Source organism: Dendropsophus ebraccatus, chromosome 10 (assembly GCF_027789765.1).
Source record: "Dendropsophus ebraccatus isolate aDenEbr1 chromosome 10, aDenEbr1.pat, whole genome shotgun sequence".
Lineage (NCBI taxonomy): Eukaryota > Metazoa > Chordata > Amphibia > Anura > Hylidae > Dendropsophus > Dendropsophus ebraccatus.
In genome coordinates this window covers 26542779-26564769 of record NC_091463.1, presented here as the reverse complement: position 1 = coordinate 26564769, position 21991 = coordinate 26542779, and the positions used below count along the sequence as shown (strand labels likewise).

Sequence of the window (21991 nt, the reverse complement as noted above, 5' to 3'; positions counted from 1 at the left end):
CACCCAAACCCACCACCACCGGAAGGTGCAGCCGACCGTATAAGGTGTATGGGGGCCTCCCGACTCTTCTCTGACAGATGATGTCAGCAAAGACAAGGGGTGGGCATGATGGATAGGACTGAAGAGACTTGTAAATCTCAGATTGCTCTTAGGTGAACACCTCACTATACTTTCCAACTTATCCGTGAATATGCACGCTCAGCTTACTCAAGCATCCCTACATAGAAAAAGCATATAGGCCTTAATAAACATGCAGGGACCAACTGGTCATCTAACGTACATGGAAGCCTTATGACTCCTTATGTTGGATTTCATCATTTGTCAGATCTTTTGCTCTCTTACAGATATGCTGCCCTAAGGAAGACTACCCCAATCTATTAACACACATGAATTGTTCACCATCCAGAATTAGCTCCTCTTGTCCTCAGAGGGTGATGCATAGAAGCTCTGTTCCATTGGAGTAAATAGAGCCGAGCTGTAATACCACACCCAACCTGTGGATAGAAGTAGCGCTGTTTTAAGAATAAAGCAGTCAGGTTTATCTAATCCTGGCAACACTGCCAGACACCACTGACTGCAGCTTATCTTTCAGAGGAACACATCATTTGGCATACTGAATACTAGCAAGCGATTTATTGCTTCCCCCAAACATAAGCGGTCATAGAACAGATAGGAGACCATCATATATAATAAAGGAGTAACTAAGACATCACCGCCATCTTCACGTTGCATTTGGTCCCACAGTTTGCTTATACTAAATATCTGCCGGGGCCATTGGGTGTTTCAGAGTAAATACAATTTTTATGTTGTGTAGCACATATGGATAGTACATCACAGAAAAGCCCTACCTGACCAGACTCTTCTTCAAGTCGTCTCTTTTCCTCCTCGGCATCAATCAGTTTTTGCTTAGTCATCAATAATTCTTTATTTAGAGCATCTGCTTTTTCCTCTGCCTGAAAAAAAAGATCAGAGTATTATTAGTACTACATGTCTTATGTGTATTTATTATGCCTTATATGTATTTATTATGCCTTATGTGTATTTGTTATGCCTTATGTGTATTTATTATGCCTTATATGTATTATTCCTCATATGTATTTATTATGCCTTATGTGTATTTATTATAGGCGGCTGCAGTGTTGTTTTCTGTCCAAATAGCACCTTTTCAGCTTGCAGTCAGTGAACATAACCTTCCCTATTTGCATTCAGTGCCTTATGTTCTTGCCCGTAACTTAGCTCTTGTTACAATAAGGTACCCAACATTTTATTTATGTTATATATATATATACAGGGCCGTATTTGTCACTAGGCACCCGTGGTCCGGTGCCTAGGGCGGCGCCCTGGGGGGGGCGGCACCCGCAGGGAACACTTTTTTTATTATTATTAAAAAAAAAAAAAAAAAAAAAACGTCCGTTGGCACCGGCCCACGGGTGCCTAGTCCGCGCCGGGGGGGGGGGGAGGTGTGACGGAGCGGCCGGGAGAAGGATGGGCAGGCAGGCTGGTTCCCTCCCCCCATGCAGCGCCGAGGTCCGAGGTCCGGGGTGCAGGGCTGGTGTTGAGCTTCCGGCACACACAGTGTGACAGAGGCCGGAAGCTCCCAGCTGCAGCCCCGCGGTCCCGGATCTTCTCTCCTGCTCGGCGGCGCTCACGTGATGTGACGTCATCGCCTAGCAGGAGAGAAGATCCAGGAACGCGGGGCTGCAGCTGGGAGCTTCCGGCCTCTGTCACACTGTGTGTGCCGGAAGCTCAACACCAGCCCTGCACCCCGGACCTCGGACCTCGGCGCTGCATGGGGGGAGGGAACCAGCCTGCCTGCCCATCCTGCTCCCGGCCGCTCCGTCTCCCCCCGGCCCCCCTGCATCCTCTCCCCTGCCCCCCCCAGCCTCTCCGCCTCTCACCTGCCCCCCCAGCCTCTCACCTGCCCCCCAGCCTCTCACCTGCCCCCCCAGCCTCTCCGCCTCTCACCTGCCCCCCCAGCCTCTCACCTGCCCCCCCAGCCTCTCACCTGCCCCTCAGCCTCTCACCTGCCCCCCCAGCCTCTCACCTGCCCCCCCAGCCTCTCACCTGCCCCTCAGCCTCTCCCCTGCCCTCCAGCCTCTCCCCTGCCCCCCCAGCCTCTCCGCCTCTCACCTGCCCCCCAGCCTCTCCCCTGCCCCCCTGCAGCCTCTCCCCTGCCCCCCCAGCCTCTCCCCTGCCCCCCTGCAGCCTCTCCCCTGCCCCCCCAGCCTCTCCCCTGCCCCCCTGCAGCCTCTCCCCTGCCCCCCCAGCCTCTCCCCTGCCCCCCTGCAGCCTCTCCCCTGCCCCCCCAGCCTCTCACCTGCCCCCCAGCCTCTCACCTGCCCCCAGCCTCTCACCTGCCCCCCAGCCTCTCCACCTAACCATCAGCCTCTCACCTGCCCCTCAGCCTCTCACCTGCCCCCCCAGCCTCTCACCTGCCCCCCAGCCTCTCACCTGCCCCCCAGCCTCTCACCTGCCCCCCAGCCTCTCACCTGCCCCCCCAGCCTCTCACCTGCCCCCCAGCCTCTCACCTGCCCCCCAGCCTCTCCACCTAACCATCAGCCTCTCACCTGCCCCCCCAGCCTCTCACCTGCCCCCCCAGCCTCTCACCTGCCCCTCAGCCTCTCACCTGCCCCTCAGCCTCTCACCTGCCCCCCAGCCTCTCACCTGCCCCCCCAGCCTCTCACCTGCCCCTCAGCCTCTCCCCTGCCCCCTGCAGCCTCTCCCCTGCCCCCCTGCAGCCTCTCCCCTGCCCCCCCCCCCCAGCCTCTCCCCTGCCCCCCCAGCCTCTCCGCCTCTCACCTGCCCCTCAGCCTCTCACCTGCCCCCCAGCCTCTCCCCTGCCCCCCTGCAGCCCCTCCCCTGCCCCCCCCCCCCAGCCTCTCCCCTGCCCCCCCGCAGCCCCTCCCCTGCCCCCCCCCCCAGCCTCTCCCCTGCCCCCCCAGCCTCTCCGCCTCTCACCTGCCCCTCAGCCTCTCACCTGCCCCCCAGCCTCTCCCCTGCCCCCCTGCAGCCCCTCCCCTGCCCCCCAGCCTCTCCGCCTCTCACCTGCCCCCCAGCCTCTCCCCTGCCCCCCTGCAGCCTCTCCCCTGCCCCCCCAGCCTCTCCGCCTCTCACCTGCCCCCCAGCCTCTCCCCTGCCCCCTGCAGCCTCTCCCCTGCCCCCCTGCAGCCTCTCCCCTGCCCCCCCCAGCCTCTCCGCCTCTCACCTGCCCCCCCAGCCTCTCACCTGCCCCCCCAGCCTCTCACCTGCCCCCCCAGCCTCTCACCTGCCCCTCAGCCTCTCACCTGCCCCCCAGCCTCTCCCCTGCCCCCCCCAGCCTCTCCCCTGCCCCCCCCAGCCTCTCCCCTGCCCCCCCCCCAGCCTTTCCCCTGCCCCCCCAGACTCTCCCCCTAACCCTCAGCCTCTCCCCTGGTCCCCAGCCTCTCCCCTGGTCCCCAGCCTCTCCCCCCTGCATTCTCAGCCTCTCCCCTGCCCCCAGCCTCTCTCCCCTGCATTCTCAGCTGCTCCCCAGCCTCCCAGCCCCTTCCCCTGACCCACAGCTTCTCCCTCTGACCCCAGCCTCTCCCCCTGAATCCCAGCTTCTTCCCTGCCCCCCTACCGCTCCCCCTGACCCCCAGCCTCTCCCCCTGAGCCCCAGCCCCCCCTGAACCCCAGCCTCTCACCTGCCCCCCAGCCTCTCCACCTAACCATCAGCCTCTCACCTGCCCCTCAGCCTCTCACCTGCCCCCCCAGCCTCTCACCTGCCCCCCAGCCTCTCACCTGCCCCCCAGCCTCTCACCTGCCCCCCCAGCCTCTCACCTGCCCCCCAGCCTCTCACCTGCCCCCCAGCCTCTCACCTGCCCCCCAGCCTCTCCACCTAACCATCAGCCTCTCACCTGCCCCCCCAGCCTCTCACCTGCCCCCCCAGCCTCTCACCTGCCCCTCAGCCTCTCACCTGCCCCCCAGCCTCTCACCTGCCCCCCCCGCCTCTCACCTGCCCCTCAGCCTCTCCCCTGCCCCCCTGCAGCCTCTCCCCTGCCCCCCTGCAGCCTCTCCCCGGCCCCCCCCCCCCAGCCTCTCCCCTGCCCCCCCAGCCTCTCCGCCTCTCACCTGCCCCTCAGCCTCTCACCTGCCCCCCAGCCTCTCCCCTGCCCCCCTGCAGCCCCTCCCCTGCCCCCCCCCAGCCTCTCCCCTGCCCCCCTGCAGCCCCTCCCCTGCCCCCCCCCCCAGCCTCTCCCCTGCCCCCCCAGCCTCTCCGCCTCTCACCTGCCCCTCAGCCTCTCACCTGCCCCCCAGCCTCTCCCCTGCCCCCCTGCAGCCCCTCCCCTGCCCCCCCAGCCTCTCCGCCTCTCACCTGCCCCCCAGCCTCTCCCCTGCCCCCCTGCAGCCTCTCCCCTGCCCCCCCCAGCCTCTCCGCCTCTCACCTGCCCCCCAGCCTCTCCCCTGCCCCCTGCAGCCTCTCCCCTGCCCCCCTGCAGCCTCTCCCCTGCCCCCCCAGCCTCTCCGCCTCTCACCTGCCCCCCCAGCCTCTCACCTGCCCCCCCAGCCTCTCACCTGCCCCTCAGCCTCTCACCTGCCCCCCAGCCTCTCACCTGCCCCCCAGCCTCTCCCCTGCCCCCCCCCGCCTCTCCCCTGCCCCCCCCAGCCTCTCCCCTGCCCCCCCCCAGCCTTTCCCCTGCCCCCCCAGACTCTCCCCCTAACCCTCAGCCTCTCCCCTGGTCCCCAGCCTCTCCCCTGGTCCCCAGCCTCTCCCCCCTGCATTCTCAGCCTCTCCCCTGCCCCCAGCCTCTCTCCCCTGCATTCTCAGCTGCTCCCCAGCCTCCCAGCCCCTTCCCCTGACCCACAGCTTCTCCCTCTGACCCCAGCCTCTCCCCCTGAATCCCAGCTTCTTCCCTGCCCCCCTACCGCTCCCCCTGACCCCCAGCCTCTCCCCCTGAGCCCCAGCCCCCCCTGAACCCCAGCTTCTCCCCTGCCACCCTAGCTGCCCCTCCCTGCTGGTCCCCTGCCCCCCAGCTGCTCTCCCTTTCCCCCAGCTGCTCTCTCTTTCCCCCAGCTGCCTCCCTTCCCCAGTCACCCCCAGTTGCCTCCCTTCCTCAGTCACCCCTAGCTGCCTCCCTTCCCCTGTCACCCCCAGCTGCCCCCCTTCCCCAGTCCCCCTGTCGCCCCAGCTGCCTCCCTTTCCCAGTCACCCCCAGCTGCCTCCCTTTCCCAGCCCCCCCCAGCTGCCCTCCTGCCCCAGTCACCCCCAGCTGCCCCTGCAGACAAGTTGTGGTCGGAGAAGTCTTCATGATGCTGCGCCAGATGGAGAAGAAAGCAAAAAGTTAGCGACAGCAATTCGAGAAGACGTCACCTGTGAGTCATTAGTAACTGCACTGTAATCACTTCTATAGTGTGCAGAGCCTGTGTACCATTGGGGTCTATAAGGGTCAGTTTATTGTTTGCGGTAGTGTACTGACACAGCCCTGCGGTCACTACAGTACACTAGTGCAAACTTTTAAACTAGGACCCAACTACAAGAGCTGCAGGCACTACAACTCCCAGCATATGCTGAGGGCTGCAGACTGTCAGTAAATGCTGGGAGTTGTAGTGCCTGCAGCTGTTGTAGTTGGGTCCTAGGTGCATCATACACTGGATGCTTTGTGGCATATAAGAATACATAGATCTGTGGGGGCTCAGTGTGTGGAAGTGACCCCAGAACATCACTAATAGGGGATAGAACAACAACATCTCCCCCTACCATATTAGTGATGTTCTGGGGTCACGTCCCTGCACTGAGCCCCCACAGATCTATGTATTCTGATCTCTCGCAACGCCTCCAGGACCCAACTACAACAGCTGTAGGCACTACAACTCCCAGAACAGTCTGCAGCCCTCAGGATATGCTGGGAGTTGTAGTGCCTGCAGCTGCTGTAGTTGGGTCCTAGGTGCATCATACACTGGATGCTTTGTGGCATATAAGTATACATAGATCTGTAGGGGCTCAGTGTAGGGAAGTGACCCCAGAACATCACTAATAAGATATTGGGGGAGATGTTTTTGTTCTATCCCCTATTAGTAATGTTCTGGGGTCACTTCCCTGCACTGAGCCCCCACAGATCTCTTTATTCTTATATGCCACAAAGCATTCAGTGTATAGGACCCAACTACAACAGCTGCAGGCACTACAACTCCCAGCATGTACTGACAGTCTGCAGCCCTCAGGATATGCTGGGAGTTGTAGTAAAGTACAATCCTATGATAACTGCGGCTGTAGACAGATGTATTGCTGGACCCTCAGGGCTGATGGTTGTCACCCACAGATTGCAGCCACCAGGAGCCTCTGCACACAGTGATTTATTACAGGGTTGTCCTCTCAGAGACTACAACTCCCAGCATACCCTGAGAGCTGTATAAATGTAGGGATTTGTCACAGATACAGATGAATTCAGGAAAGGAGCGGGTCAGCATGTCGTGTCTCACTGGTTGTATATTGGTGGCTCCAGGTCCCCCAGTCCAACACTGGACAGAACCAGTCCCCCGGCCTCCTTCCTTCCTCCATCACGTCTGTTTGATGAGAACAGCTGGCATCAAGCAGAGCGGCACCCAAGTGCCAGGGTATATACCATGCATGTACAGTAACGGCGCGGCGGGGGGGGGGGGGGGGGGTGAGGGGGGGCGCCTCTGCGTGCAAAGTGCCTAGGGCAGCATGAACTCTAAATACAGGCCTGTATATATATATATTTAAGCTTATTACAAATTTAAAAAAGGTTTTCAGACCAAAACAAATGCATGTAATGGTTTTATTCTTTTGCAGCTTACTACTAAATAGAGAAAGAAAAAAAAGCCAAGTGAACACGTGTATGTGCAGCTACCACCAGATGGGGGAGCCACATGCACAGGCCTGAGAACTTGCACTGCTTGGGAAACACTGCTCTCCAGGCTTTGGCTTGGACTACATGGCTACTTTGGCCATGGAACATGAGGTTTCCAAGATGACGTCATAACATTGCATCCAATGTTAGTGAATGGTGTCAAGTTGAGAAATACCACAGTTCACTATTGGCAAATAGCTGCAGTATATTTTTGGCCATTAGTGATGTTGGTAACTAAGTAATAACAAAAAAACCCTGCATCTTATTTTTAGCATAATACATTTCGGGGCCTATTCCACCGGACGATTATCGTTCGCATAATTGCTAACGATCTCAAACGACCGCTACTGCGAAAGACCTGGAAACGTTTAGTCATTTCCATGGAACGATAATCGTTACTTATGATCGTATTTGCGATCGTTTTTCCTTCGCTATTGCGTTCGTATCTACTGCGAACGAAGTCTTATTCAATGCGAACGATTCACAAACGAGCAACGATAAAAATAGGTCCAGGTCTTATAAAGCAATCAACGATTTCTCAGTCGTTAATCGTTAACTGCATTTCAACCGAACGATCATCATTTAGATTCGAACAATTTAACGATAATCTGAACGATAATCGTCCGGTGGAATAGGGCCCTTAGGCTGAGTAAGCTTATAGCTAACCACGTAGCAGCGGATGATGCATTATGCCATAGAGCAGTGGTCTCCAGACTTCCACCCTCACCACAGTACAAGTTTTAGTTTTAAAGCAGCTCAGAAACAACTTTTAATATAGGGACTTTTAATATATTTTTTCAACATAATTTTATTGTCCATATCTATCAGAGTTGTCGATTACTGACTAGGATATATGTGAAGGACATTTGCATCCCATAAAAAGACGGCAGATAGACCAGGGATCAGACACCTAGACTGAAGACGACGTGCAATAGCCCCTTCTTTTTTATTAGGATTGGTAAGTGTGCAAGAGCAGTATCTTTAGGCCCTTTTACACGGGTCGATTATCTGCAATAAGCTAGAAAAAAAAATTTGTCCGATAGTCGGCCCTTTTAAAAGTGTCAGCGATCAGTCCAGGAGCAGGAAAACATTCAGTTGTCAGCTGATCCTTTCTTTTGAGCAGGCCACTAAATCATCCTTTACCAGCCGCACATCTCCCTGGGTACATAGGATAGGTGGGGCCGAAGGCAATGTATTTAAATGGACAGACGAATGATACAGGGATGGCTAAAGCGGCAAGGACACTCTATTAGCTGGGCTGTGTAAAGGCTGATCAGCATTTGTTTTCTCCCACAGACGGCCTCGTATTGGACAATCTAAAAGCACCTTTGGTGTAGTAGTTCCATAATAAACACAATGTTGGCTGAACGTGGTCTTTTAAAATAGCCATCACGACACTGCCGTTCTCTTCAATGAGCAGGCTTAGATCGTCCAGACAGGCCTCCCACAGCTCCCCCGGCCCCTCCTGCTCGCTGTCTGTGTGTGTAATAGCACAGACAGCGAGCGGAGAATGAGAAGGCAGTGAGTGCTGATCTGACATGCCGGCACTGACTTCCTCCTCAATATCGCTAAGTGTAATACAGCTTTTACTTACAGAACTATATGCAGACCAGTACTTTGAGGATTAATAATACATTATAATTGATAACACCGATACTGGTTGAGGCACATACAAGTGTTGGTATGGACAGATAGGTTTCTTACATTATCCAAGTCTTTGCGCAGGGCAATCTTGCTGGTAACTAATTCATGAGCCAGGTCATCGTTCTCCTGCTCCAGCCTCATGTTTGCCTCCTGGAGCCGTCTATTTTCACGCTAAAAAACAAAGCAGAGTTTTCATATTTGTCTAAGCCTTACGCGTCGGATGTAGGTGCAGGTATATACTGTTCTGTCATGTTCCCCTTGTATACATAGGCTGTCAGGGTAAAATGATTAATCCGAGTCCCAGTAAGGTTTGTTAGACATGAAGTCAACCTGAACAAACGTATGACTTGTCAGGACGCCAAGGGTAGATATTAACTACAGCGGGCTCAGCCATGTGAAATAAGGAACAGGCTGATGGCATATGTGAGCTCATATAAAATGTACATAATGAAAGGATCTTCTCTATTAGAGCAACTCAACATCAAATGTTACCAGGTGGATGAATGTCTTCCCATCCGCCATTTATTCTGAAATCTACTTGACATGCATGGAATATACTATACTTATACATATACATTATACATATACGGTATGTATGAATCATTGAGAAATAGTAAACCTGCCTTCTCTAATATGTGGCACAACATATAACATCTGATGATCCAGACTGCATAGCAATAAGGTAAATCCATTCTGGTTATAGGTGTAACTGTATAATAAGATTTGAGGTTCAGCCTGGAAGATCAGAAACCAGAAGGAAATGTACGTGAAGCATAAAGCATGGTATAACACACCTCAAACCTCTCAACCGGGTCTTCCTGCTGTGCCTGCTGCTCTCTCATCATGTGATATTCTCGCTCGTATTTTTTGAGCTTTTTCTGACTAATCTGAAAGGTAAAATACAATAATATTATATATTTTTACTATAGGAAAATATAGGAAAAAAATACATAGTGTTTATCAACTAATGACACCTATGGCAAAAGGTCCGACTGCTGGGACCTCAAAGTGGAGAAGCAGTGTCCTGTTTCCTGGAGGTGACACCCGTATATAGATAACAAAGGTACTGTACACCAGGGCTGTGGAGTCGGTAAGCCGAAGCTCCGACTCAAACTCCTGAATTTTATCAGGACCGACTCAGACTCCTGCTCCTTCATAAATTCATATACCAGGGGAGTTATTTATCACACTGGCTCAGCAGCTTCTCCCTAATGTCCTACATCAGGGGTACTCAACAACTTTTAGTGAGGGTCCAGTTACCGGGGTCTATTGACAGGTGAAGGTCCGAGCTGAACATCAGTAGTAAATGTGTTTTGTTACTTTTCACAAACGACGTTGAACTATTTACATACAGAATTGATGTTTATTAGCGGGAAAACTGGCATTTTTTTCTCTCTCACCGGCCCTTTGAAATTAGATACAAAGGGGATGACTGCCCCAGTAGTATATAGGCCCCCTATGCGCTCTCCCCCAGTAGTATATAGCCCCCTGTGTGCTCTCTCTCCCACAGTAGTATATAGCCCCCCTGTGTGCTCTCCCCCATTAGTATATAGCACCCCTGTTGCTTCCCCAGTAGTATATAGCCCCCTGTGCGCTCTCCCCCAGTAGTATATAGCCCCCCTGTGCGCTCTCCCCTCCCACACAGCATATAAAATAAAAAAACAAACACTTATACTCACCTGGGTTCGGGCGTCTCCTCTTCTCTTCCCCTCTTGTGGCTGCACTGCAGAGGTCACAAAAGGCCACTCTTCCCTTGTCCTGGCGCCAGCACAGTGACATCACTTGAGCGCAGACATCAGAAGGGGAGTGCAGCCTCATGTGACCTCTGCGGCCACAAGGGTGACTGACAGAGAGGGAGCCAATGGCCCCCTCTCTGTCAGTGCTGCTGATGCTCAGTAACTATGAGTGCTCGTTACGAGCGCTCAAAGTTACTGTTAGTAACACTAAACACAACTATAGAAATATAATCCCCCCCTTCCCGACTGTTATATGTGACCTTCTTATCACTTTTTGAATTTTTATCTGGGATGTGATTTCACTAACAATTAGGAAATTTGGACTTTGCCTTTTTTTTGCGATTACACCGTTTACCGTGCAAAATTGGGAATAAGATCCTTTTATAGTTCCGACAATAACACTTCAGATAACATGGTATGCTGGGGGTAGTAGTTATGCACTGTTTTAGCTGTTGGGGTATCCTGGGGGCAGTAGTTATACACTGTTTCAGTTGTTGGGGTATGCTGGGGGCAGTAGTTATGTACTGTTTCAGCTATGATGGATGCTGGGAGTAGTAGTTATGCACTGTTTCAGCTGTTGGGGTATACTGGGGCAGTAGTTATGTACTGTTTCAGCTAGGGATGCTGGGACATAGACAGGAGATAGGTAAGTAGGTTGGTCGATAGATAAATAGATAGATAGAAGACAGGAGATAGAAGGGAGGGAGAGAAGAATCATCAGGCTTACAGCAGGGGCAGAGGATCCTGGGTGCACAATGGCTGAAGAGGAGGGAGGACGCACACGGCCGGGCAGGTCACAGGTCACCTCACTGATGGGGAAGCACGTCCTGTTCTACAGAGAATGCCGCCGCAGCTGACACACACAGCAGACGGATTCATGTCTGGATGACCTGTCCGGCACACAGTTCAGCAGCGTTCTCTTCACAGACCCTGCTTCCCTGTCAGTGTGGTGATATGTGATTCCCACCGCACTATCACTGATCTCCGCACCAGCAGGGTCCTGACAGTCCCGGCCTCCCCCATCTCACAGCTGCATCTCCTCCCCCTCTCTCTTGACATCAACCCTTCTGCAGCGATCTCCTCTCCCAGCTGCCCCGCTCTCCCTCTTCTCCCGCTGCAGCCGGGGTCCGGACAGCTGGCCTCCGCGGTCCGGGTTCGGACCGCGGTCCGCCAGTTGAGGACCCCTGTCCTACATGATCCTGGGGCGATTTCTGAGGGAATAAGGAAAGATATAAAGCAGCTTCTCCTGTGTGCAGTGGATGCAGCCAGTCTCCAGCCTCCATGTCCTGAACTACTCACAACTAGACTAGATGGAGCAGGTGGTCTTTTCTCCCTGACAATCTTCTATGTTTCTAACTAAATATTCAGCATACAAGAAACACTGCTAACAATGCCAGATCCCTGTAATATAGAGGTCAGCCATAGTCACATAGTGATATAGAGAGGGATCACACAGTTATATAGAAGGTCACTGTGGGGGCACGCAATAGCACGCACACACACAGCCTGCTGCAGCCATAGCATACACACAAACCCACACAGCCTGCTGCAGCTATAGCACACACACAGCCTGCTGCAGCCATAGCGCGTGCGTGCGCGCACACACACACACACACAGCCTGCTGCAGCCATAGCGGACACACACAGCCTGCTGCAGCCATAGCGCACACCACACACACACACAGCTTGCTGCAGCCGAAGCACACATACACAGAGCCTGCTCCAGCCATAGCACACACACATAGCTTGCTGAAGCCGTAGCACACATACACACAGCCTGCTGCAGCCATAGCACACACACAGCCTGCTGCAGCCATAGCACACACGCGCGCACACACACACGCGCGCACACACACACGCGCACACACACACACACACAGCTGCAGCCATAGAAAACGGAAGAAAAACACAATCTTCTCCCAGAGAGAAAACACCACACTGAGGACAGAGGTTACAGCTACACTACTTAAGTCTTCTCCTCCTTCTCCTCTATATTACACAGGATATCTTCATATTACACTGATGCTCATATACTGCATCAAGCATCCATGAAGAGAACAGCACGGATCTCCCCCCACACAATGGATTCTTCCAGCTCAGAAACAAACTGCCAAATAGTGACCGACAACTTTTTCCTGACCACCCTTATGTAATAGGACCAGTGTCCTATTAGAATGTTGCTCATAAAATATATTGATGAGCAAAACTTGTAAAGTTCATATTAAAATTCAATTCTACATTTTTAAAGATTTTTTAAAGCTGGAGTCGGAACATTTTTTTACCGACTCCAACTCCAGCCAAAGCTAGCTCCAACTCAGACTCCGACTCCACAGCCCTGCTGTACACACAATCTTCTGTGGAATGAGCCCACAGAGCATGCTTATAAATGTGGCCTATATGTTAATTGTGTCTATGTCCATGAGGCTTGCTGTAAAGCATGTGACTAGATGCAACGGCAACAGCCCGGCTAGATGGCAGCCCCCATGATAATGAACTAAAAATAAATTTTAGAAGTTACAATTAGAAAATAGAAATTGATTAGAAAAAAAAAGAACATGTTCCAATATCCAGTTCTCATCAGTAAAAACAAATCCAGGCGATAAATTCTCTTTAGGTATTCCACACACCTATGTGGTGGTCAGAAATCCCAGAATTCAGAAGTTTACTCTAAGGCTGCATGCAAAGGTCCATGCTAGCTTTTACAGTCTGGAAATAATCATTAGGAAGTTTTTCAGGAGGCTTCAGGAAATCATCAGTATTTTCTGAACGTAATGAAGAAAAGAAAAAAAAAGCCGTACTCACCTGCACCACAGCTGCAGCGTTGCTCTCCAAAGACACTCCTCTCCCTTCCTGCCCTGCGAGTGCATGAGTGATGTCACTAATGTGCCGCAGTATGCATCCTGATTAGGAGCACATACAGTTAAAGGGCAAGGCGCAGCACTTGTAGCGAACACTGTGCGGTTTCTGAATGCGCATCCGGAGTTGTCTGGAAATCTGGATGCTCCCATGGGCTGAAATTACCTATTTTCTGACCCTTCAGGAAAAATACTGACTGCTGTCTGCGGTTACTAGAACCCTTTGGGTCCAGAAATTTATCTGGATTTTTTTTCTATCAGGAAATCCGCATTTACTAGATGTCCTTTTTTTTAAAGGATTTTAAAAGTGTTGTTTTGTCAGGACCTTTTTTCAGACTGAGATCAGCAGTGGGTCATGGCTTCAAAATCCCTAGCTATTAAGGCCAGGGGAAGCTGCAGTCAGCCACACATTAATAACACAGTAATACATGGATGGGCAGGGCCTGCCATATCACGAGCTGCTCTTTGCTTTTGTTAAAGGACAACTAAACATAGCAATTTCCCCAAAAAGCAAAAAAACTAAACAAAAAAAAGAAACAAAAAAACAGATGCACAGCAGCCTTTCAATATTTCTCTTAACCCAAATAACAGTAACAACAACAACAACATATGATATTATAGGATTATTTATACATAAATTTAGAATTTATGTCTCCAGTACATACATAAGAATAATGATGGGGTCCAACCACTGGGGATGGATTTGTGGTACAGGTAGTTAAGACATGTAGCAATAACCATTTTCTGTGTTTCTCTATAACGGTAAAACTCTGTAAACACACTGGTGCTGGGATCAGCTATGACCACAGCATCTATAGGGTTAATGTAAATGCTTGGGGTGAATTCTGTAAACTTAAGAAATGGGGATTGAGCTTAGGAGGCTAATGAAGGTGATAGAAAAACAAGAGATGGAAAAAAGCACAGCCCCCACAGAGCAGGAGGGCACAGGGGAGTAGATTATTAAAGAGACATGGTAAAGCCCCCGCAGAGCAGGGAGAGGTGTGATGGTGGAGGTAAGTAGATTATTAAATTATAGTCCAATACCTAAAGAGCATGAAAAGGTAAGAAGGCAGAGGGGTGGTAGATTACTGACGAGACAATGGAACAGCCCCTCACAAAGCATGAAGATGGCACAGGGGAGTATATTTCTGAAAAAGATGGACCACCCCACCCAACCATGCAGAGCAGGGAGAGGTAAGTGGATTATTAAAGATATATGGTATAGCCCCCACAGAGCAGGGAGGGGTGGGTAAATTATTGAAGACACATGGTACAGCCCCCGGCAGAGCAGGCAGAGGCGAGAAGGCACAGGGGAGCAGATTATTGAACAGATGGACCACCCCACCACACAAGCAGGGAGAGGTGAGAAGGTACAGGAGAGTTGGTTACTGCAAAGATTCCTATGTGTTCAGATTCCTATCCAAATAATGTGCAAACCACCCCTGCCAATAGCCGCTGGGGATAATCCCGGCAACATAATGTAGATATTGGGGGAGAACTGTGTCTGGTTTCAATAAGTGGAAACGAGCCTTAAAATACCCAGCCTTTATGTTACTATATTTTATCTTAAGCTGAACCATACTGTTTTTTCCTATAATCTCCTGCACAGCTCGAGCTTAAATTGTTAGGTAGTGGTTTTCTGCGTTTATTACAGTAATGGCCTATCAGCTGTTTGTCTGAGCCGCTGCATTCGCGCCTATACACAGCGCACAGAGCCGTAAGCCTTGTGCACTACAGTAGTAGAGATAAGCGTAACTAGAGCATACTCCAAACCTGAGCCTGTGGCACTAGATTAGCGATGGCTGACGAAGAGTCCGGGAAACAATGGATACAGCCTATGGCCTATGACTGTATCCATGTTTTCTAGGCAGTCTTAGGGCTGCATTTGACTTTTCCAGCCACCTCTAACCAAATGCCACACGATGGGGCTTGGATGGACCAGAGCATGCTTCAGTTGCGGTCATCTCCACTATTGTGTAGCGGTGTGATTTACCGCACTAAATTAAATGGGAGCTGTGCAGCAGTGCGCAAGGGCGAAACGTTTGTTGCTTCTTTCTGTGGGACGCACCTGCTACTATGTATCACCCTTTCTGAAAATAAAGCATCACTTACGCTATCATTGGTGAGTGCGGTTGTACTTCTATTTGACTTTATTCATATTAAAGATATGGTTTCCTCCAGCACGGTATAGAGCTACTGTGCAGCTCGTGGCACGTACCAGCCACACGAGGCAGCGAGAGGTGTGGCAACTAGTCATGTGGGAGGGGAGCCACGGCCGGTATGTGCTGCTAGCTGCACAGTATCTCTATACGGTGCTGCAGGGAACCATACCAGCACATTCGTGCTGACTGGTTCCCTTTTAGCCCCACACCTTTGATTGCATACCAGGGGGGAAACAAAAAGGATAAGCAGGAAAATACCCTGGTATTCTCTGCAGGATACTGACAAGAATTCAGAAAAATGCTCAACATCCTAAAGACTGACAAACCTTGTGGGCAAGTTCATCTCCTGCGTACATTTGTCATTCATCTCTAAGATGAGTGTTCCTTTAATAGCGTTTAGGCCTCTAAGCTGATGTCTATATGTACTAGTTAACTATTAATACGCTGTTACCTATTTTAACCCCACAAGTCGTGTGTGTGAACAGAGCCTGAACCTTCCTGTAAATTCTCTGTATATCACTGTCTTTCAATAGATAACTATAGATAAACTATTTCCATGCATGTCTATGAAGACTGGATTAGGGGGGAAGTGAGTGACGTCCTGGAATCTTTCCATACCGCTTTAATCTACAGGGCTTTATGTTCTGCTATATATTGTCGAACACCAGAAACATGTGAAAGAGTCCGATAAGTGAGAAAAGGTTCCACAATAACACAGATAAGAGACAGAATGCAATAATCTGCAGGATACTTACAAACGTGAATCAGCAAAGAGGAGCAGCCACAGAATGCAGCTTTCCCCAGGCATACTGAGAGATCAGACAGGATATCCTTGATGGAAACAAAACCTCTTGCATTATTAACCACTTGCCCGAATAGCAGGGCTCACTAACATTGTGCATGGAGCGCGGAGCTAAGCGAACAATTACAGATACTGATCGTGGGCCAGAGAGTTAAATGCGCCACAGATCGACCATTGGGAGGGTGTCCTCACTAAGGCTTCAGAATGCAAAAACGGAAACATTTCACATGGTTCACTATGGTGCTTAGGGACTGTTGACTCTTGAGTGTTGATTCACCTTTTACTTAAAAGTAATAGCGCCAAAGTAAAGAGCTGCCAATATCATTCATACACAGGTATGGAAAGAGGTCCTTCATAGCTCAATATATGTGAGATATACTGGTGATCATAGGGAAGGGATCGTTCATCGTACATGACAGGGATCTTATTAAACGTGTAACGCAGAGATACTTGTTACTAAAAAAAAATACAGCTAAATAATTAAAAACTGTTTTAGTATATTTTTTTAGTACATTATTAAGAAAAATTTATCTTTGCTGAGCTAGTTTTAAAGGTTTTTTCCTTAGCATCACTCACTGTGTAGTGTGGGTTCTGAACAACTTTTTTTTTTTTTTTTTTCACACAATGCATTTTTACAATCTGACCAATTCCTTCATGAGGTATACAGACAAGTCCTAATACAGTATAAGGCCATGTTCACATGGCGTACGAGACCGGCCGGATGATCTTAATGGCCGTAGAATTCTGATGTGGGCGCATCAGCGCGCACCCGCATCAAAACTTGCCACTGCACACTATGAAGCGTGCGGCCGGAGCGAGCCGGAGTGTGAACTGACATGGTTTCCTACGGCCGCTATTCACTGAATAGAGGCCACAGAAAACTGACATGTCAGTTCTTTGCGGCGGCGCGAGGGGTCCCGGCCGGAGCGTATACTATGTGTATTTGCTCTGGCCGGGATCCCACAGACACCTGGCGAACGTATTTTCTCGTATCAACAACGGCCGTAATAATACGAAAAAAATATGTTGTGTGAACGTAGGATAAAGGAGAAAAATCTAATTAAAAAAGTTGGGGGTAACAATATGTAAACAATGAGGAATGAACATTACAATATTACGTAAAGGAAATATCAGAAAATGCACCACAGTGCGTGCATCTCTCTCTCTCTATCTATATAATATATATATATATATATATATATTTTTTTTTTTTTTTTTTTTTTTTTTTTTTCTTTTTTTTTTTCTTAACAAACCTCCACTAGGGGGAGTGTTGTACATGAAATAACTATCTATTAACTTTATCCTGTTCCCTATTCCAATCACGTTACATTGTATATTCATGAATTGTGTTTTATTTGACATATGGTGCATTTTTCTAAAATAACATGCTATAATCATAATGGGTAAACCTTTTAAACATTGCATTTTAACTTGTGGTTCAATACTGAAATGCAATGAAAAGTAACAGTTATCCTGAATTCATCAGTTATGACGTCCCGGATCCTCTTTGTCCTGCCCTTACCTGCCAGCAGTGACCTACTTTTCTGATACTAATCACTGTACCTGCAGATCATAGGGCCTTTTTAACCCCTCAGACAGAGCATCATTTACTAATTTGACAGACAAATCATTTTACAACATAAAGAGAGAGCAAAGTGATTGTGTGCCGTAGAGAGAGAACATTGTGTTCATATGTTGAAGTTGAATGAATCTACTGTAAAGCTAATAAATCAGCTGTCTATTCATGCAGTATTATAAAAGTCATTGCACTTCCCAATTCCCATTAGAACTTTTAAAGCCTGAAAGAATCAACAGCATTAGATTCGAGTTTGTTGAATCTCACTGTAGATTTGTTTAACTCCATCTTCTAGGGTTAGATACAGGTAGACATGCAAGCTGAGCCATCCCCAGGGTAAGAAAAGCAGCTACAGCTTTTAGCATGAAAACAACTCAGCACCTCAGATAAGTTCTGAATATGTAACCGTGAATGTACTATATGAAATTCTTAAAACATACCAGTCATAAAAAAAAAAAAATTCATGTCTATTGGCAGTCCCCACAAATCAAAACTAGCAGGGGGCAGAGTACTGCACTTCTCCACTGTCAATGAAATCTGTGTAGACAGCCCTATAGACTTATAATGGAGATCACTGAGGGCAGGGGAGTGAAATGGACCGCTGTGGACTTTTCTCAGCTCATTCTTCCGATCAGTGGGAGTATCGGTCAAATGTCAAATATGTATACAGGGCTTACTGACTCCCTGAGCACGTGACCAAATTACAAAAAAAAACTTTTGCCTTGTCACAGAGACGTCAAAAGTATTGATTGGTGCGGGTTTGGGTGTTCAGAGGCTCACAGATTGCTCGGAGAAGCGATCCTGCTTCTGTGTGCACTACACAAGACCGTTCCAAACACCTATGTTTAGGATTCGACCACAAGCACAAAGTTGGGAAGAGAATGCGCTTAGCATACATTTCTCCTGGCAGCGCCAAACAACCGCCGCTGCTTTACATGTTTATCTAGCCGATCCAGCATTATCGGCCAGATGAAAAATATTTTACAATCACTGAAATCTGTCCATTAACCATTGATTTCCAGGCACACTGTGGCCAACTGTGTGTGAACTGTCAATTATTTGCGGCCGCTGTTTCAGAGCAACGGCCACAAATAATTGACATATCAATAATATGTGGTGCCATAGCGAACAGCGGCCGTTGTTCAATACACTGTGTGAACAACAGCTGCTGTTTGCATTGATTTCAGTGCTGCTCATTATTTTATGACAAGAATGGCCATTGTTTTATTTGCTAATAATGGCCCTTCCTGTCATAAAAAATACGTAGTGTGAACATAGCCTTAAAGTGACAGTGCCCATTTACATTTTGAATCTTGGTTCATGTTAAATATTAACACTCGGTGCTTTTGTTCCTGAGAAGACCAGACAGTGGCTGACCCCCCCCCCCCCCCCTCTACATTCAGAAGACATGAAAGCTCATTGGAGGTGTATATGAGTATCCAGAGCTGTTGGACGATCTGTACCTGGACAATTGGCTTTAAAACTGGTTACAATATTTAGCATTTTTATGAAGATTTTTGGGTGTCTTGTTTTTTTACATAAACCATGAAAATACAAAAAGGCATATATACTAATATTACACCCTGCTAAAGAGGCTTCCATAATTGTATGATTTGCATATATTCACCATACGCTAGCTGCAATACAAATTAACTCTCAATACCTTTGAAGACACTTGGTTACATGTATGCACCACAGCTCCTGCTAACATTAAATACACAATCACACAAGAAAGGACTAGCACTAAGTCTTACAATGGACTCCCCTGATGCCGTAATGAGACGGAGCAATGATCCGGAACAGTGGAACGATCCTGGAAATTGTGCTAACAGGAATAACAGATGGCTTTATTGTCTGATCATGCACTACAAGAAACTTCTTAGATTAACATATTCATGCAGTCAGGAAAGCCTTAATATCCCCCCAGAGGCACCTAGGACATCAAAGTGGAAGTAGAGAATATCCTTGTGATCAGTAATGTGCAGGAAAGGACAAATCAGAGATTTACTGCACTGGAAGTGCACAAATACCTGGCGGTTTCATGTGCCGTAACTACAATGGGAAGCTTTGAGCTCAGTCAGCAGTAAGGTTACATCAAATAGGTAAAACTCTGAAATATCCCGCAGTGTGGGATTCATAATGACAAATAATAACTCAATGGGTGATGTATCAGAGTCATAGATTGCCCATGAGAGTTACCTTTAGGTTGCAGGCCAGTTCCATCAGTTTTTTAGCGTTGTCCTCGGAACGGTATCTCTTTGGAAGCTGAACGCGGAAGAATTTTAGAGCACCCTCGAAATCTGTAAGGAGCAGGTCATCCTTAGAGGTCTAGGAGAAATTAGAGCAGATTGGTTCTGGATCAATGGGAAATAATAGAGAAAGTAAATGCAAGTCCATATTCATCTTGTCTCATGGCTGTTACTTCTATAAGTGGCAAAGTATTATACAAGTCACAAATTATAAACAGCAAAAAAAGATGCACCTACCTTTAATAATCCCAGTGCAACATTAAAAATGACACTTATTCCCTGTAAACAGAAGAAAAAAACATTTCAGAATTATTTACAGCAAAGAACTAACACAGTTTACTTTAAACCCATTCTATGCAATGAAACTGGGATACTGGATTAGGTATTAGTTTTTTTTTTTTTTTTTTTAAAGTAATAAAGTTAGGGCCTATACTGTAGAAATGATACATCTCTTTAATTCTCAGGATCAGCAGGGTCCCTGGAGGTTGGTTGCACACTGATCATGGAATTTCCTAGCAGTTTCCCATCGCTATATGATATGGGATTTTGGACCGTAGCTGACATCACCCTGTGCAATAAAGCTAGCATTTAGCTGATTGGGCCATTTTCACCTGTCAAAAATCAAGGCTCAGGTCAGTTGAGGCCACAGGTACAATATTAATTTACTATATAGTTATATATACATTTTTTCTCCCTCCCTCAGGGTGGGTAGGAGGGAATGGGGGGGGGGGGGAGTAAAGATGTAATTTGTGTTTATTGTATGGTTTTTATAATCCAAAAAAGAAGGGTTATAAAGTTTAAATGTTACTGATCATGGATTGTGGAACTATTTGGATCTTTTTCGCACTAAGTTTGGAAAATGGAAAAATAGAGTTAATGTATAAATAAATTTACAATATTATTTAAATATAATTAAGTATTATAATAAAAATAAAACTTGTGCTGTGTGTTGTTCATGACGGTTTTATCTTTCTATTGCAATAAAAAAAATGAACGGTTAGGCAGATGTACACATATAGTAATTAAAGGAGAAGTCTGGCATTTTCTAAAAGAAGGCAGCCTGCAGGGTAGAGGGAAATTATTTTCAAGTAAACACTTACCTCCCCCCGTGCCTGCGGTAAGAGCGGAACCCCCGTCAGGCTAAAGGATCTCTGGGGTGTCCACGTCATGACCCGGCTAATGGACTGGCTGCTCAGGCAGTCAGTAACTGGGACAGGGCGCAGCTCTAGTAACTAATTGGCTGAGCGGCCAGTCCATCGCCCGGGACAGGCATTCAAATGCCCCAACTCCAGCCGCTGTTTCTTCAGGCCGCCATCTTCCAATAACTGGAGCCTGCTGTCAATCAATCTGGAGGGGGCGGCCTGAAGACACAGGAGCAGCTAAAGAGTGAGGCGGAAACTGACAGTGTCACAGACCTGCAATAAAGAATGTTTTCACTGTAGATGCAGGATCACAGAGCATGGCAAAGGCAAGTATTGGATGCTTGTGTGATCTGGAAACCGGCAGCAAGGATATATGCATATCTATGCTGTCAGTTCCCCTTTAAAATAAAAATACATGAACAGTCTTTTTTTTATAATGTAATAAAAACCTTAGTCCAAGACGACACTTCAAATCCCTTTAATCCAGGAAACTGAAGGAAAAGTTTGAAAAACGTATAATTTTCAAAACTTTATTATAATACCTGGTTAGCAGGCATGACATTTGTCTTGCATGCATACAGTATTTTTGGGCCATATTTGTTGTGCTGTTATTGATAATGTGATTTCTCAGCACGGATATTTCTAATGTGTCCAGCAGAGGGCAGTACATGCCCACAAATCAGGACTTACAGCGTTACAGCTTGGTTCAGACTTTCTGTTCTAAGACTTGATTTCACCAATATGCCCAGCAATAAGAATGAAAACTAAATCCTTAAGTCTCTACACCAATGAAGTTATTCCAGTATGTTACGGGTGACAGTAAAACATGCTATATTGTCTAAGATGTTTTAAAGGGGTTGTTTCATTTTGCTGTAGGTTCCCTTCAACAAATGATGACCAGGAAATGTCGAGCTGCTGGGACCACAAGTGATCTCTGAAGAATCCAGCGGTGTCTTCACAAGGGAAGTGTAGATGGACAGGGGAATGTACAGTCC

General features: G+C 48.5%; 1 protein-coding gene across 2 annotated transcripts in view; it reads right to left on the bottom strand.

Moving 5' to 3' along the window:
• Nucleotides 1–21991, bottom strand: part of RABGAP1 (RAB GTPase activating protein 1) — a 122454-nt gene that overhangs the window by 18310 nt on the left and 82153 nt on the right. For both annotated transcript variants that reach the window (XM_069942857.1, XM_069942858.1), the window contains 5 exons: nt 20092–20133; nt 19805–19933; nt 9269–9361; nt 8535–8645; nt 849–953 (listed from right to left, as the gene is read on the bottom strand). In XM_069942857.1, the coding sequence (XP_069798958.1) occupies nt 849–953; nt 8535–8645; nt 9269–9361; nt 19805–19933; nt 20092–20133 (480 nt within the window). The remainder of the gene's footprint in view (nt 1–848; nt 954–8534; nt 8646–9268; nt 9362–19804; nt 19934–20091; nt 20134–21991) is intronic.